The 16,328-nt window shown below is 40.9% G+C and overlaps 2 protein-coding genes across 4 annotated transcripts in view; one reads left to right on the forward strand and one right to left on the reverse strand.

Moving 5' to 3' along the window:
- Positions 1-16,328, reverse strand: part of PAICS (phosphoribosylaminoimidazole carboxylase and phosphoribosylaminoimidazolesuccinocarboxamide synthase) — a gene marked incomplete at its 5' end in the record, with an annotated part of 53,226 nt that overhangs the window by 22,859 nt on the left and 14,039 nt on the right. For all 3 annotated transcript variants that reach the window (XM_082652832.1, XM_082652831.1, XM_082652833.1), the window contains 4 exons: positions 4,852-5,049; positions 9,106-9,172; positions 13,503-13,639; positions 15,684-15,749. In XM_082652832.1, the coding sequence (XP_082508958.1) occupies positions 4,852-5,049; positions 9,106-9,172; positions 13,503-13,639; positions 15,684-15,749 (468 nt within the window). The remainder of the gene's footprint in view (positions 1-4,851; positions 5,050-9,105; positions 9,173-13,502; positions 13,640-15,683; positions 15,750-16,328) is intronic.
- PPAT (phosphoribosyl pyrophosphate amidotransferase) overlaps positions 9,955-16,328 on the forward strand; it is a 36,417-nt gene continuing 30,043 nt past the window's right edge. The window contains exon 1 of the mRNA XM_082652834.1: positions 9,955-10,127. Within this exon, the coding sequence (XP_082508960.1) occupies positions 10,000-10,127 (128 nt within the window). The 5' untranslated portion in view covers positions 9,955-9,999. The remainder of the gene's footprint in view (positions 10,128-16,328) is intronic.

A 16,328-nucleotide genomic window follows, 5' to 3' on the forward strand; every position in this document is an offset into this window, starting at 1 on the left:
TGTGTGTATTTTACCACAATTTGCAAGACCTACTTTAGGTCAGGCATTATAAATTTATTTTCTTTTTGCTTAATCCTCATAGCACCTGATAAGGTATGATGTTCATCCAGTGAAACAGATAACAACACTGAGACACAGGAGTTACGTCAGCTAGTACTAGGTAAAGCAGGGTTTCTAACCCACTCTGTCTGAACTCTTTACACTGCTCACTTAACCACTATGCTATACTGCCTCTCCTAGACGTGTTATTACATCATAGCACTAACGTGAATTAAAGTATCTCCTGGAAACCTGCATGGGTTTAACATAATAATGCTCATCTTCAGGCTACAATATTAGTACCTCCAATTCCCAACTAAACCTCTAATAAGATCAAATTTTTCTTATCAGGAAAGGACTGAAGATCTTTGATCTTATGTATGTATCTATCTATGTATGTACATATGTATGTATCCATATGTAAAGGGAACCTACATTTATGGAAACCCTGCATCATGCTGAGTGTTTTATTTATTTATTTAAAAATTATTTATTTACTTTGGCTGCACCAGATCTTAGTTGCAGCACGCGGGATCTTTAGCTGCGGCATGCAAACTCTTAGTTGCAGTATGCATGTGGGATCTAGTTCCCTGACCAGGGATAGAACCCAGGTCACCTGCATTGGGAGCACAGAGTCTTAGCCACTGGACTACCAGGGAAGTCCCCGAAGTGTTTTACATATTATCTCATTTAACCATACATAAAATTTTTGAGGTAGCGTTATTATTCACATTTTATAGTGAAAGAAGTAGAGGCTCACAGTTAAGTAACTTAACAAGTTAGGTCATGCTGCCAATCCGTAATGGAGCCTGGACCTGAAATGCACTATCCAGTTTTTAAACCTGTACTGTTTTCTCCACATTCCCTCTGGGTTTGACCAGGAAGATGCAATTAAAACAGGGAAAAGAATAAATTGTGGACTGCCCTGGGGGCGCAGCGGTTAAGAATCCAGCTGCCAACGCAGGGGACACGGGTTCAAGCCCTGGTCTGGTAAGATTCCACGTGCCGCTGAGCAACTAAGCCCATGCATCACAACTACTGAAGCCCGCGCACCTAGAGCCTGTGCTCCACAACAAGAGAAGCCACCACAATGAGCAGCCTGCTCACCGCAATGAAGAGTAGCCCCCACTTGCCGCAACTAGAGAAAGCCCTTGTGCAGCAATGAAGACCCAATGCAGCCAAAAATAAATAAATTTATAAATAAATAAATAAATAAATAAATAGTTGTATGCTGCACGAGCAGCAACTCTGGGAAAGAATGTTAAAAGTGTCAATATTTAGGCCATTTTAACCTTTAATGAATGATTGGGCTCATGGGCAGGCAGATGATTTAAATCAATCCTTAACTTGAGGTGGTAAGTACATGTCTGGGTTTAAGAGCTCTTCTTTTTTTTTTTTTTTTTGTGGTACGCGGGCCTCTCACTGCTGTGGCCTGTCTCGTTGCGGAGCACAGGCTCTGGATGCACAGGCTCAGCGGCCATGGCTCACGGGCCCAGCCGCTCCATGGCACGTGGGATCCTCCCGGACCGGGGCACGAACCCGCGTCCCCTGCATCGGCAGGCGGACTCTCAACCACTGTGCCACCAGGGAAGCCCAAGAGCTCTTCTTTTTTAGGTTTGTTACCTAGTAGTCATATTTGCTCAGTTGTCTGTCAAGCTTGATAGACTAGTATCCAAATCTATTGTTCAAATATACACAACAGTTACTGTTACTCAGAGGAAAGTCCTCCCCTATATCTAAGGGAATCAAAACCACAGAATCAACTTATGGTAATGATCTTGTACATTAAAACAAAAAAAAATTGCTACTAAGAAAAAAGAGATTCAGTTTAGATGATATAATGATTGCTTCTAATATACGTGTTAATCATTAAAGCAAATTCCATGGCTTCATACGGTGAGAAAAAGAAATCTTCCCATTAGTCTCAGTTGTTTACAAAATTCAAAACTCCTATCAAGACTACTAAGAAAATATAAATGTCATTTCACATTCTGAATTACAATGGCCAAGTATGACAGCGCTGGAGCCATCCCTCTATTAAGGTTGCCCAGCTCCCCACCTGTGGTTTAACAACTGCCAAGACTGTTAGTCATATCACTACTATCACACCAAAATGTAATCATAGTGTGTTTCTGTGCAGGAGGGAACTGAAACTTAAAAGGTTAATTTTGATTTTTTAGTAATGAGACTAAATTCAGGAACTTCAAAATTCAGGTACAGCATGTGTAATACAGTCTTTTACAGTTTGCTCATGAGTGACAAAGAGAAAACTAGAATTATGATTTACTGATTCTCATTCTGGTGCTTTTTCCATTCGAATTTCTAGAAATATCTTAATTTGGAATATATGCCTGTTTATAAAGAAAGCAGTTTTATTTTACTTTTTAAATAAACTTATTTATTATTATTTTTTAAATTTTATTTTTGGCTACGTTGGGTCTTCGTTGCTGTACACAGGCTTTCTCTAGTTGCGACGAGCAGGGGCTACTCTTCATTGCGGTGCACGGGCTTCTCATTGCGGTGGCTTCTCTTGCTGTGGAGCATGGGCTCTAGGCGCATGGGTTTTAGTAGCTGTGGCACGTGAGCTCAGTAGTTGTGGTTCGCGGGCTCTAGAGCACAGGCTCAGTAGTTGTGGCACACGGGCTTAGTTGCTCCGTGGCATGTGGGATCTTCCCGGGCCAGGGCTCGAACCTATGTCCCCTGCATTGGCAGGTGGATTCTTAACCACTGCGTCACCAGGGAAGCCCCAAGAAAGCAGTTTTAAATAGACCACTGATGGTCAATTAGACATAGCATTTAACTACTAGCAAGTAAAAATTATATAAGGCTTAACAGAACTCTTAATCCATACCCTAAAACTAATCATCTGTTTAAGAATTTTTAAAACCTTAGATTTTCCACAGTATATAAAACCTGGAAAACACCTTTCAGCATTTCTTGTGAACCCAGTAAGTTTTAGCTATGTTAAGTGTGCCAAATAGATGACTGCTGGAGTACTTCACATGGATGACCAACCTTCCCAGCTGCATGCAGGACTTTGAGAGTCAAAACTGGATCACCCTAATTCACCTGTCCTTAAGCCCTGGCAAGTACCCTGAATAGGTGCCTTATTAAATAAGCAAATAAAAACTTGGGCCTGTACTTATCCCCCATTACTTAAATGCATATATATGATCCCATAGATGGGTACAATTACTATGGGGACACAGAAGCTAGTTGTATTGTTAACAGCTTATAGTGTTAGCAACTATAAACCATTTTAATATGTATGGGGAGGAGACAACTTGTGAGGTTAAAAAATGGAGCACTTATTTGTACTGCAAAAGAAACCTAATATTAGTTTGATGCTCTCTCTAGAAATCTACTCAGTCATTGGGAAACCACCAATCAAGGAGGCCTTGAAGTAAAAATCCTGGGTTGTATTACTGATGAACTGAGGGAGGTGCTTTAAATTTACAGCAATATTTTCACCCTCAGTGCATAGAGGGATTTATGATATGGATGACAATTTAGGTTGTCAAGTAAACATATTTTTTACACACTAATTAAAAATGTGAAACAGGGTACTCTGGAAGAAGCAAAACTACTCAAGAACCTATTCTGTATTGACGGAATGGGTTTAACTTGAATTACCTTGTTATTTTGTGGAAGGCAGATCTATCTTCACTGGAAACAAAGGTATTAAATTCCCCTTTGGATTTAAGAAAGAGTAATTAATTAATTTTTAATTACTAATAATTAAGATTAATGCTTACTGGAAAATCTAAGAAATGTGAGGGCAACTGGGAATATTGGAAGTAAATGGAGACAATGATATTAAACTGTAAAATTAGAACTGGAATGATAAAGAACAAAGCTTTTACTTTACAGATAAGAAACTGGAGGCTTCACACGTTGAATGATCCAAGGCACAGGGTCTCTTACACTGTAGGCAAAGAGCTCAAATGTTTTGCTAGCTGAGATTTTATACACTACAGACCAATCAGCTTTTGCCTGAATCCCTGCAGAAAAACCGTTATCCTAATTTCCCTTCTTTCACTCCAAACACCCTCCACAGAATGTTTTGATCTGAATTTCATCTTTTGAATAGATTTCTCTATTGGAAATCGTCTTCATTCAGTTTTAGAGCAGGAGGTAACCCTGCAGATCTTGATCTAGTCCAAATCTCTCACTTGGGGTATGGCAGGATGAGAAGGCGTGGTTGCAGTATTCAATTACTTTTTAGGGCTTTCAAGTAGAAGAGGGATTTGAAGTTCTGTATAACCTCCAATGGGTGGAGCAAATTTATATAGAATTTTAGGCACTAAATTTCAATTCATCAATTAGAGCTGCCAAACATCAGAATGTGCTTCTTTCACAGGTTAAGTTCCTTAAGTTCCTTCATAGGTAAGCCTCTCCTAAGATGTCCTAGCAGAGGAAAGCTGCAGAAATACATGCCAGACAAAGACTGTAGCAAACTGTTAAGATTCCTTTTAACTAACTGAATGATACTACTTAAGTAATTCCAAACCAAGTAAAGTGTTACAGTGAAATTTAAGTTTCTGGTTTAATTTAAATAAGTTTAGCATGTGAGGCATCCCCAAACATGTTGTTAAACCAGATAATGCCATCTCCCCATTAAAGAGATCAGAGTGGTACAGGAGGCTGTAGGGGGAGTCACTTACCTGCTTCCTATAACAACCGAAAAAAAAAAAAAATCAACTGGTTATCAACATCTTATTTATCCAAATAATGTCATTTCCTGATGAAAAGGACCAGTATGTATATGTGAGAAAGAACATGAAGGGGGAGGCTACTGGGAGAGCCACTCACCTGCTTCCTGTAACAGCTGAAAAATACAACTGGTAATTTTATTTGAGATTGCACCTTTTCCTTCAAGGTGATTCTTCCTGGCTGCATTTCCTGCTGTAATCTGGTCCTTGGACTGCAGGAGGACTTTTCCTGGACTATCCAACAATTCATAGACTTCTTTTGTTTTACCCTCATAGAGTTTTTTACCAATCTTCAGTACTGTGGAAATAAAACAGAAACATCAGATTTCAGGAAGTTTCGTAGAGAAGATAATTCAGAAGACTAAATTGTCTAGAACGATGAATCAGTGAACATAGCATAATTAAATAATTTTAATAAAAATGAACTCATCTGCATAGAACCTTACATTCTACAATTTTTAATGCATCATCATCACACTTCATTCATAAAATTTTGTGACGAATTTTAATTTTGTAAATAATTATATAGATTAGGAAACTAAGTATCAAAAAGTAGAGGTCACACAGTTAAGTAAGAGCAGAGCCAGAAAAAACCCTGTCTTCCAATATCTAATGCTGTGTCGTGCTCTTTTCACTATCAACCTGCCTCTCTCACAGCAAAACTGAAGTAGAATTAGTTAAAATACATTAAAATTAATGCAACAACATGAGTAGTTTCATATATGTTCTCACAATACAATAACTAAACTAGCTTGCAGGTAAAAAAATGCTGTATTTTTCCCGTCTTCTGCTTTCCATGGCAGGCAAAATGGGAAAGTTCAGCCAGATGTGTTTCTTTTTTCTTTTATTTTTTTTGCGGTACGTGGGCCTCTCACTGTTGTAGCCTCTCCTTTGCGGAGTAACAGGTTCCGGACACACAGGCTCAGCGGCCATGGCTCACGGGCCCAGCCGCCCCGCGGCATGTGGGATCTTCCCAGACCGGGGCACGAACCCGTGTCCCCTGCATCGGCAGGCGGACTCTCAACTGCTGCGCCACCAGGGAAGCCCCAGATGTGTTTCTTGATTTCAAGTTAATGTGCAAGAGGAGGCACCTCCACCCACTGAAGTTAGCCCATTTGGAAGCACCCCCCCATCCTTGATCCCCTCTCCTCACTAACAGCTATAGAAAACTGTGAGAAGTAAGGACAAGAGAATCCAATTTTGATGCAGGTCATCACACCTAAAGAAAAGTAGACTTGGGTCATTAGAAAGAATGATTTCGATGAAGATCAGAGATAATAGACATTTAAGGACTTAAAATTTCCAAGAGGAGAAATCACCCCTCATTCTCCCAGAACATCGACTCATTCTCAGTATCTGCATTTTTTAGTGTCCATGTGCCAGGTACTAGGGATGTACCAGTAAACCAAGTTCCTGCTCTCAAGTGACTGGAGTCTGAGGGAAGCTGAAATTAAACATCATAATAAGTATAATGTGAGAAAAACACAGACTATGGGATCACAGGTTCATAGCAGGATCACTTAACCTAACCTCTGATGTCTAGACGTCAAAGAAAGAAGTCTAGAACAAAGTGAGGATTAGGCTGAGATCTGAGGAATAGTCAAAATTTAGCTGGAAGATGGCAAGGGGTAGAGACTGGTGGTGAAAAAGACCAGGGGATGAAAGAGCACCTGGCAGAACTTCAGTATGTTTGGAGGACTGTGTGTGTACATTGCTGTTGGAGGTGAAGGGGTGGGGCATGGGATCGGGTAGCAGCTAAGGAGTAGAAAGGGAAGGCAGGAGATAAGCCTGAGGAATTGGGCAGGGATCACATGACCAGTTAATGAAGGTAACGATTAAACAAAACAGTTACAATTCAGTTTAATAGTTGCCACTGCAGGGTACCTAATTCAGAGGATGAATTCCCATCCTCTTTCTGTAATGTCTTGATTCACTGACAAGGTTTAAAAGGTCTTTCCAAGAATGGAGTCCCAGCTCAGGGCTCCAAATTCAGATCTCTCTATTCCCTTCCTAGAACTCCAACTTTGTAACTGAATCTCTATATCCTCCTCTCAGGCTTCTAACATGCTCTTCCCTAGGCCTGAAACACTGTTTCCTTCCCATTTCACTACTCACCCTTGGGGTCTCACAAGCCATGCTGACTGAGTTTACACTTTATCCTAGGAGCAACTATAAAGCTTTTAAGTACTTCAGTAAAATGACAGTTTCTATATTAGAAAGACCATTATGGCTGCTGTGTGGAGAATGAAATGAGGAAGGGGTGGGTGGAAGAAAACTAGAGACTGAGAGACCACTTATGATGCTGTGGCAGCAATCCAGGCAAGAAATGTCCTGGTCTAAAGAAAAAGCAGTTGGGTAAGACTCAAGATATTTAGAAGGTAAAAGTTTTTATAACAATTGACTCAATATGGGGGATAAAAGAAGGGAAAGTTAAGATGTTGCCTGGGTTAGATAATTTGTACCTACTGCTCCTCTCTCTCAATTTATTTGAAGTGGTATGTATGTATGTATGTATTTATTTACATATGGCCTCGCCGTGCGGCTTGTGGGATCTTAGTTCCCCAACCAGGGATCGAACCTGTGCCCCCTGCAATGGAAGCAAGGAGTCCTAACCACTGGCCCGCCAGGGAATTCCCTGAATTGGTATTTATTACTTAATTTTTAAACAGGGTAGGAATTTCAACTAATGGATAGAAATAACGTAACATCATAGGAGACATTTGCTATAAGTGCCAAAATGCCTGCTACAAATTCATAGATGAATTCAGAAGAGATTGATGAGGACTGAGAATAATTCATAGACCTGACATTTAAGAGTATTGAAAAGTACAGAACTTCCACAAAGAGGTAAGAACATCTAGGACTGTGCTGTCCCATAAGGTAGTCACTAGCCACATGTGGCTATGAAATACTTGAAATGTGGCTACTCCAAATTGAAATGATGTAAGTTAAGCGTAAAATACACAGTGAATTTCAATATGAAAAAAAAGTTTGCAAAAATCACAATTTTTTATATTGATTACATGTTGAAATGATACTGCTTTGGATATATTGGGTTAAATAATATATATTAAAAATCAGTTCACCTGTTTCTTTTTACTTTTTAAAATGTGGCTACTAGAAAACAAAGTTACATAGAGTGTCACATTATATTTCTATTAGACAACACTGTTCTAGAAGGAACAGCAAAAACAAACATAGAGAAGAGTAAACTTGGTGAATTAACCTGCCTGGAATGTAGGCTTAGGATTCATAAGAGAGAAAAACCTAAGTAAGGGTTGAAGAGGTAGGAAGGAAGCAGTATGCAGGATGTGAATGAAAAGTTCTTCAGAATGGATTTCAATAGCTTTCGCACTGCCAGAGAACATTTTTGGGCAATGAAGTGCCATTTAGAAACCATAAAAGTGAAAATTTGGAATAATTAACCTGCCCCCCAAAAAATGCAAGATGGAAGGAAGTGGAAGAGCAAAGATTTTAGAGATCTGTCAGTTTAGAGGTATGGCAGGGAAAATTCTGGTCTAACGCATTGATTTTATGGAGTTGTTACTTGTTATCTGGACCATTTTGTTCAGTCTATAGTTTTTTACCTAAATTGAATTTTTCTATGTGGAAGAGAATGTAGTGACTGGCCAACACAAGGAATTTGGTTCACCGTAAGTATGGGGGTTGGGGGAAAACGTTTTACAGTAAAAATAGCACAAACGATCTTTCCTGAGTATCCTAATCACGAGTGGCCAAAATGATTATATAAATATGTAATATAATAAGTGCAAAGTGAAGGAAGGAAACTTTTCCCTGGTGGTTTTGTAACTCTCCAAAGCCATCACTGGCATAAAAAGGCTAAAAACACACACAAAATCTGCACAGAAAATAGCAAATTTTTCAGAAGGTTCAATTATTAACTTTCTGGAATAGCAGGTTATTATTAGCCTAACAGGAGAAAGCAAGACTTTGGTTTCAAGAGTCAACACTAGATGCTTCTGCGATTGTTTTGCAATATCTACTGATGGCAAACGCGATTTCCAAGCACGTCTCCAACCCCTGGCCATTTCTCTTCCTAATGACCCTTTGCGCCTTTTCCCCATCCCAGAAGCAGTTCTGGATGTTTCAGAAAGTTCGGAGGCCCGGGAGCGCTTTGTTTCCGACGCACCGCTCGGCAGCGCCTGGGCCACGTGCCCGCCAGCCCAGTGGCCTAGTGGGGCGGGTGCAGGGAGACCGGGTTCTGCCCGGGGAAGGCTGCCGTCGGGGCCGCGGAGCGCGCACATGCCGGCGTGAACCCTCGAGCTCAAGGCAGAGGGGCAGGAAGACCGTGGATGGCAGGGAGTCCCAAGTCCTGGGGACGCCTGTTACTCACCCTCGGCTGTCGCCATTATCCGGAGTGGTCTGGAAGCAGCGGCAGCTCTAGGAAGAGAGGCAGGACTCTGGAAAAGAGGAGTGATCAGAGAGGCTCACGGGGCGGGGAAAGGAGGCACGGCCCACAGACACGCCCCCGCCGGGGCCGCGTAACCCAGAGTGCCCCCTCGCGGTCTCTTCGAGCACCACCGCGGTGACGGAACCTCGGGGGTCTCTGCGGATCGAGAGGAACTTGGACTCCGGGAGCTAACGCCTTCCGCAAGATTCCCGCCGCGCAGGCGCAGCGACGCGGACCGTACCCCGCCCTGCGCGGGCGCAGTTACAGGAAAGAGGAAAAGTGGCGCGCACTGGCGGCCCCTCCCCACCCTACAGCAGCTCGCTGACTTCGCCCCCTCCTCGGCAGCGAGAGTGGCTCAGAGGTTGGAGCATACCAAGTAGTGACGGCCTGGGGGAAAGCATGTGGGGAGGGACATACAAAATTTACATCCTCTAAGACAGAAATGACGTTAACCCCGCTAGTCTCATCATCTCAGTCTTGGGTATTGGAAAATAACGGAGATTTCCACGTGCAGAAAAATGATCTTCCCCCAGGGCTCCGGTGGAGGGCTAGCTCCACCCCCACAGGGCCTTTGACTCCGCCCCTCAGCCGTGGAGCCTCTCCCTCCGTCCTCGGTCATTGGTGGGCCTGTAGGGGCGGGGCAGGGTGGCGGTGCGCGAGCTAATCACTCTCACTTAGGGAAAGCACGCGCCGCCGCAGTAGCGAGGGTCGAGCCGCTGGTTAGGAAGCGGCTGCAGCTGGCTCGAGCTTCTGAGGCTTACAGGCCGAACGAACAACTGGTTGGTGCTTAGACCCCTGCCGCAGCGGCGGGTCCCTCCACGTGCTTTCGGCGGCGACATGGAGCTGGAGGAGTTGGGGATCCGAGAGGAATGTGGCGTGTTCGGATGCATCGCCTCAGGAGAGTGGCCCACGCAGCTAGATGTGCCGCATGTGATCACTCTGGGACTCGTGGGGCTGCAGCACCGGTGAGCGACTGGGTGAGGGGTGGGGATGGCGGCGTGTGTGCTTCTCCATCTGCCCGAGCCGCTTCCCGCGGCCGGAGTTGGCGATCTCGCGGGCGCTTGAGGACCGGAGGCCGGATCTCTCTCTTACCTGGACGGGTACCTGCCTGTGGCGTCCACCGATTGCCAAGGAGTGCGCGGGGGCTACCTTGCCTCCCTGGATTTCATCCTGTCCCCCTCAACTCTTCATGCTCTTTAGGGGCTCTCCCCTCTCTTCCGGTGTCGTGCACCCCTGCTTGGTCTGGCCAGTTTGTAAGGTTCCGATTCGCTTGGACTAGCCCAGTCGGGGTTCTTTCTTGACTGCTTGCGAGTTTTAATCTCCCAGAGCCTGGAGCTGTTCTTGTGATAGGCTTGTGTGGGGTGACTGCTGGTCCAGGACCTACAATACACCTTGAGGTTTCGCGCGGAGCCTGCAGCCACCACAAGCTTTTGTTTGCAAGGGCAGAGCTACTGGGCAGTTTGTGTATTTGAACGTAGGCATAGCTGTGGGAATTTAGGGATTCAAACCCGGGGAAGCTGAATTAGCTTGGTGTTCGAAAGGAACTACCGGTTCTAGATCTCATCTGAATTAACAGAAAATAACCCAATCGCAGGGAAGAGTGCATCTGTAAAAAATTCATTGGTAAACGTTTTAGATAACGAATGAAAAGGTTGGTAGTAAGGAAATGCCAAAATAACTCCCCTCTTTAAAAGAGGGAGAGGAAAGTAGTTCCTGTCTGACAAGATACACATTGACTTTGAAAAACTGATAGATCCTTTGAGTTAAAAAATAACTGCTTCTGTGATCTTTCCACTTCCTACTAACTGAACTAACTGGAAGTTGATATAAACAATTTCCTTAAGAAATATAAACCTAAGTTTGGCATTATCACTGAAAGTATTACAAAGTTTCCATAAGGCAATACCTCAGCAACAACTTCTAGAACAGTTAAGGAACTTGGCAATAATGCTTATGGGCAGGATGGGAGCAATATGTATAAATGCATTACAAATGATTAGCTTTCCCTCACCAAACTTAAATTAGAAGTAGTCTCAGCTTTTTTCAGGGTCCTGAATACTTGAGTTTGAGTTTCACATCTTGTGTACTCCCTGTTTACTAAGAGCTAAGAGTAACTTAGAATCTGGGATGAATCAAAAAGAATATTTCTAGTTTGACTTACTCTAATCTTGGATAATTGTGGGTTACCCATAATAGAAATCTTATTTTAAAATACATTTACATTATTGAGAGGATTATATATAATCCAAGGAAAAACTAAAAGCTATTCTTATGGTAGTCCAGAGCAACATTAGTTTATAACATTCTTCGGAGAAGTTATTGTGGATAATCTGTCATGGGAAGAGGTATAAAAAACAAGGGATCTTTAGAATTGCCTGGTGGTCTGTGAGAAAGAAATGAACTGACCTTGAATTTTTTTTTTAACTATTTATTTTTTAGCTAAAATAACTCAGAAAGTTCATCCCAAGATCTCCTCTTTAAATGTGTGTGTAAAGAAGAGGGGGGTGATTTTTTTTTTTTTAATGAATAACTTCATTCCTAACTACATGTACTTTTCTGCAGTGACTTTTAAGTGAAAGAATTATGAGATTAGATAATACAAGGTAAGGGCAATAAAAATGTGATTACTACATGATGGTAGAGAAAATTAAATGGATTCTATCAGGCTGCTTATTTGATGGAGCAAGTATTTGTTAAACTGTAGTATTGAAAATTGACCTTGTGATATTTTCAATAACAGTGGCAAAAAAAAACAGTAGCTTCTGGGGGAGAAAGATGTTAATGGAAAACTATTTAAATTTTCCTTGTGTAGGCATAGAATCATTAAGGTTCATTGAGAGGGCTGGTTCTTGCCCATAATCCTATCCAATTCAAAATTTTAAATTAGCAAAAGTCCTCACCCTTTAGGGAAACTGATTCTGATTCTAAGAATATGAAACTTCTTTATGCCTAGAAGATAAAATCTTCTGCTTCTCTAAGCTCGTAAGTAGGGGTCGAAGGTTAAGAAATAATGTTTTTAATGGAATGGTTAAACAACAAGGTCTTACTGTATAGCACAGGGAACTATATTCCATATCCTGTGGTACCAGTAATGGAAAAGAATATGAAAAAGAATGTATGTATATGTATAACTGAATCACTTTGCTGTACAGCAGAAGTTAACCCAACATTGTAAATCAACTATACTTCAATAAAATAAACTAACAAAAAATGTTTTTATATGGCATTGAATCAAGGAATGTCAAAATTAGAAGCCTAGATAGGTTGTTATAGTTTAATATAGAGTTAGTTATATACAGTGTACACTGGCAAGTAGTGGTTTGTTGCAGAAGGCTCTATCTACCTCCTCACCCTCCTCCACTCAATGGCTAGTTTTAAAACAACAGCAACAAGATTCAATTGATTTTTTCCCCCCATTTTTGATGAAGGGATTTATCCCTTACACGTTTTCTTCCTAAGACATGGAATCTAGAAGGTGAAATTTCTATCACTTTTGCATTGTATTTGGTTCTGTTTTTGTCTTAGGCATAGACATTTAGTGTCAGGGATAACAGAATACCTGAAAGTTGTAATGTTATGTATTTTATATATAAAAACAAATGGAGTATCAATTACTAGACAGTCATGTACTGGATGCTTAATTCAGATGGGTTTGTCCAGAAGTACTTCTTTTTAGTAGTCTGGCTATTTGCAGATTTATACCATAGCTCTACTTTCTGTCAGGGAGACTTTTTTTTTTTTTTTTTTTTGCTGCGGTACGCGGGCCTCTCACTGTTGTGGCCTCTCCCGTTGCGGAGCACAGGCTCCAGACGCGCAGGCCCAGCCTCTCCACGGCATGTGGGATCTTCCCGGCCCGGGGCACGAACCCGTGTCCCCTGCAACCGCAGGCGGACTCTCAACCACTGCGCCACCAGGGAAGCCCCTGTCGGGGGACTTTTCAATGTTAAACTAACTAGTTGTCCTCTTCAGCTGTAAAACTGTGTGTGCATGCTTGTTCATGCCAGATTCATATAATCACCAAGTGCTTTTTCAGCCCTAAAAATATTAGTTCAGTGGTTTGCACAATTCTGGACAAATCACACACCCCCTGACAGATCAGAAATATTTAAACCACAGTCACGTTTTATGGAGACTAGAATGACATGGACATATTTGAAGGTTCCATAAAAGGAATTACTAAAATTTCATAGATTTATCCCATGAATCAACTGTCTAGCCTTTCCTTGGTTAGTTAGGAGATGAAAATGCCTTTCAGTGAATTATCATTTCCCTGGGTTAGGAATTGAACCCTACAACTGATAAACATTTTCATACTTTTTCTAAAAATTTATGACATTTACCTGATGAAGTTGGGTCACGTAGGGGGTCTCCTGACTGCAAAAACATTCTGTACAATCTTTTGGTTCTGTTCTTCTTTGAGGAAACTGATTTGCAGTGATCTCAGGAGCAGTTTTCTTAAGAGATACTGCCGCTGGTTCTGCAAACAGAGTATATAACGTATCAGTAGAAAGGCACTTGCGAGATAGAGAGATGAACTCAGACCAACCTGGGGAATTAGTTCCCAGTTATCTTCATTTAGTTTGTTGGAGAACACAGGAGTAGATTATCAGAGAACTTGCTTTGAGTTGCATATTAAGGCTGGAGTTAACTTTTTTGATTTTTATCTCTTAGAAATAATGACCAAACATGTTACATTCCTATAGTGTTTTACAGTCCCTTAGTTGGAAAAGTGACTTATCCCCAAAAGGGTCTTAAAGTACTACTGCTTTGTCATTCTGGTGAGTATTAGGAACAGCCTCTTTAACATAAGACTTGAAATCTAGTCCCAAGTTTGCTAGTAACAGTTTGATCTTGGTCAAGTCTCCTTAATTTCTGAGTCTGGTTTCTTACCTGTTGGGCTAGACTTATGTATTTTAAAGGTCCAGTACACAAATTCAGTGTATTGGGAATGATACTTTTGTGTGGTTAATCCTTAGCAGTTTCCCTTTTCAATAGCATATCCATTAAAGGGCATTAAGAGAAGGCAAACATGGGGCAACTCGTCTGATTTGTAATTTATGTCAAAAAATGGAGAATAAAATCTTCAGCTCACTTGAGGTATAAGCATTGTTGGCAGGGCTGGGGGGCAGTGGATTCCTGCTATTCTCTAATACTTTATTCAAAAAATATTTGCTGAGCTCTTCCTGTGTGTATGCAAGGCACTAGGAATACTGTACTACACAGGGCTGCTGTGGTCCCTGCCCCTCACAGAGAGGCAATGGAGCAACAGCACAGACTTCTTTATGCCTCCATTTCCTCCTCTGTAAATTGGGGATGATGATAACACCTATACCTCATAGGGTTGTAGTAGGGATTAAATGCGTTAATATGTAAAGTGCTTAGAACAGTGCCTGGATATATGCATACCCAGTGACCCTGCATCCCACTCTCGGGTGTATACTCCACAGAGATGCATACATATGTTTATTGGGAGACATGCACAAGAATTTTTATAGCAGCATTATTCATAGTAGCCCCAATTTGGAAACATTGGATAAAGAAGGTAGTGGGATGTATGTTCCTATAATGGAAAATTCTACGGCAATAAAAAAGAACAAACTCCTGCTACAAGTGAAATCATGGATGAATGTTGTGTAAAAGAAGCTTGACATTAAAAAATACATACTAAAGAAAAAACATACTGTATGATTCTAAAACTAATCTGTGGTGATGGAAGTCAGAATATTGATAACTGTTATGGGGGCTAAGAGGATGATTAATGATGACGGGGGGCCTCTAGGGTGCTGGTAATGTTTTATATCTTGACTTGAGTAGTAGTTCCATAGATGTCTTCACTTTGTAAAAACTGAGCTCTTTAACTATTTATGTGAACTCAAAACAATTCAATAAATTATAAATCTATATGCTAAAGTTGGATCATCTTAGAGATCCAGAGAGATGGAGTCATTTGCTCCGTGTTGAATTTTTCAGGTAAAGGGAGACTAGAACTCAGGTTTTCTGAGTCTCAGACCAGTGCTTTTTCTTATATTCTCCGTTTTTCTTCTCTGTGCTATACTATATTATGTTACCTTTTCTGATACTTATAATGGGTCAGTTTGGAATTACAGCTCCATAATTAGCTGGCTTCTGCGTTTGGCTTATTTGTAGAATTATCAATACTAAAATGTCACAACCATTGCTGGCTACCTTTGGAGAAAACCAAAATTCAGAACTTACTAGTTTGTGGGGGGTTTTCCTTTTACATCCTAGTCTTCTAATAGCAATCACTGAAAAGTGTAATTTAAAGGCTCATGATAAATGCATAGCTGTGCAGAAATTTCTGATCTGGGAAAGTTTGTTTACTTTCTTACTTTCACTCTTAATAAGCTATGAAAGAAATCATTTTTCAGCATTTTTTGCTCTCACACAACTCAAACAATATAGTCTAATTTGTCAAGGACAGGAATAAACATCTCTGATCAGGAAAAAGCTACAGAAGTTTTTCTCAGTGTGGAAAAAGTTGGCATTTCTCAGACTCTTACCGTCTTCATGTGCTCTTCTCTTGATTCTCAAAGTTCTTGGGTTTTGGGTATGACTTTCAAATAATTCTTAAATGAGAACATAGGAGAAGAATCATTATATGACATCGTCTAAAATACATTAGTCTTCAAGCATTCAAATCCACTAAAGTTAGAACATTTAAGCAGTTGGACAGATGAAGAATGAGTTTAAGAATTAGGAATATTTTGGTACAAGATTTGAAAAGACATTGAAATTCTTGACTTATATTAGGTATGTGATTTATAATAATTTAGGGGGTCATTTGAACATAAAATAGTGTTAGGAATTTACTACTGAAGAATATCTTGCTAAGTTAAATGCAAAGAGGAAAGTTTATAGTATTTTCATTTTGAAAGGGTCACTTCCAAGGTTACCATGTTTCCATTTGGCAGTTCTGAGAGATGGTTGTCTTAGGAGGCCATCAACTTCTTCATAAAATCTCATTTTTCCTTGAGGGTTGCCAGTTTTCTTTTGTAAAACTCTGTATTCATATTTTAAATTTTTGTATTTGGTACGACATTGTTTCCAGTCTCTGTCTATTCCAAACTGCATTAGTCTTCTGGCAATTTCCTCAAATATTTCTTTGTTTCTTGTGGCCCCTTCAAGCATTTGCTTAATTTTTTCGT

This window comes from Grampus griseus, assembly GCF_964374135.1.
Source record: "Grampus griseus genome assembly, chromosome: 4".
Lineage (NCBI taxonomy): Eukaryota > Metazoa > Chordata > Mammalia > Artiodactyla > Delphinidae > Grampus > Grampus griseus.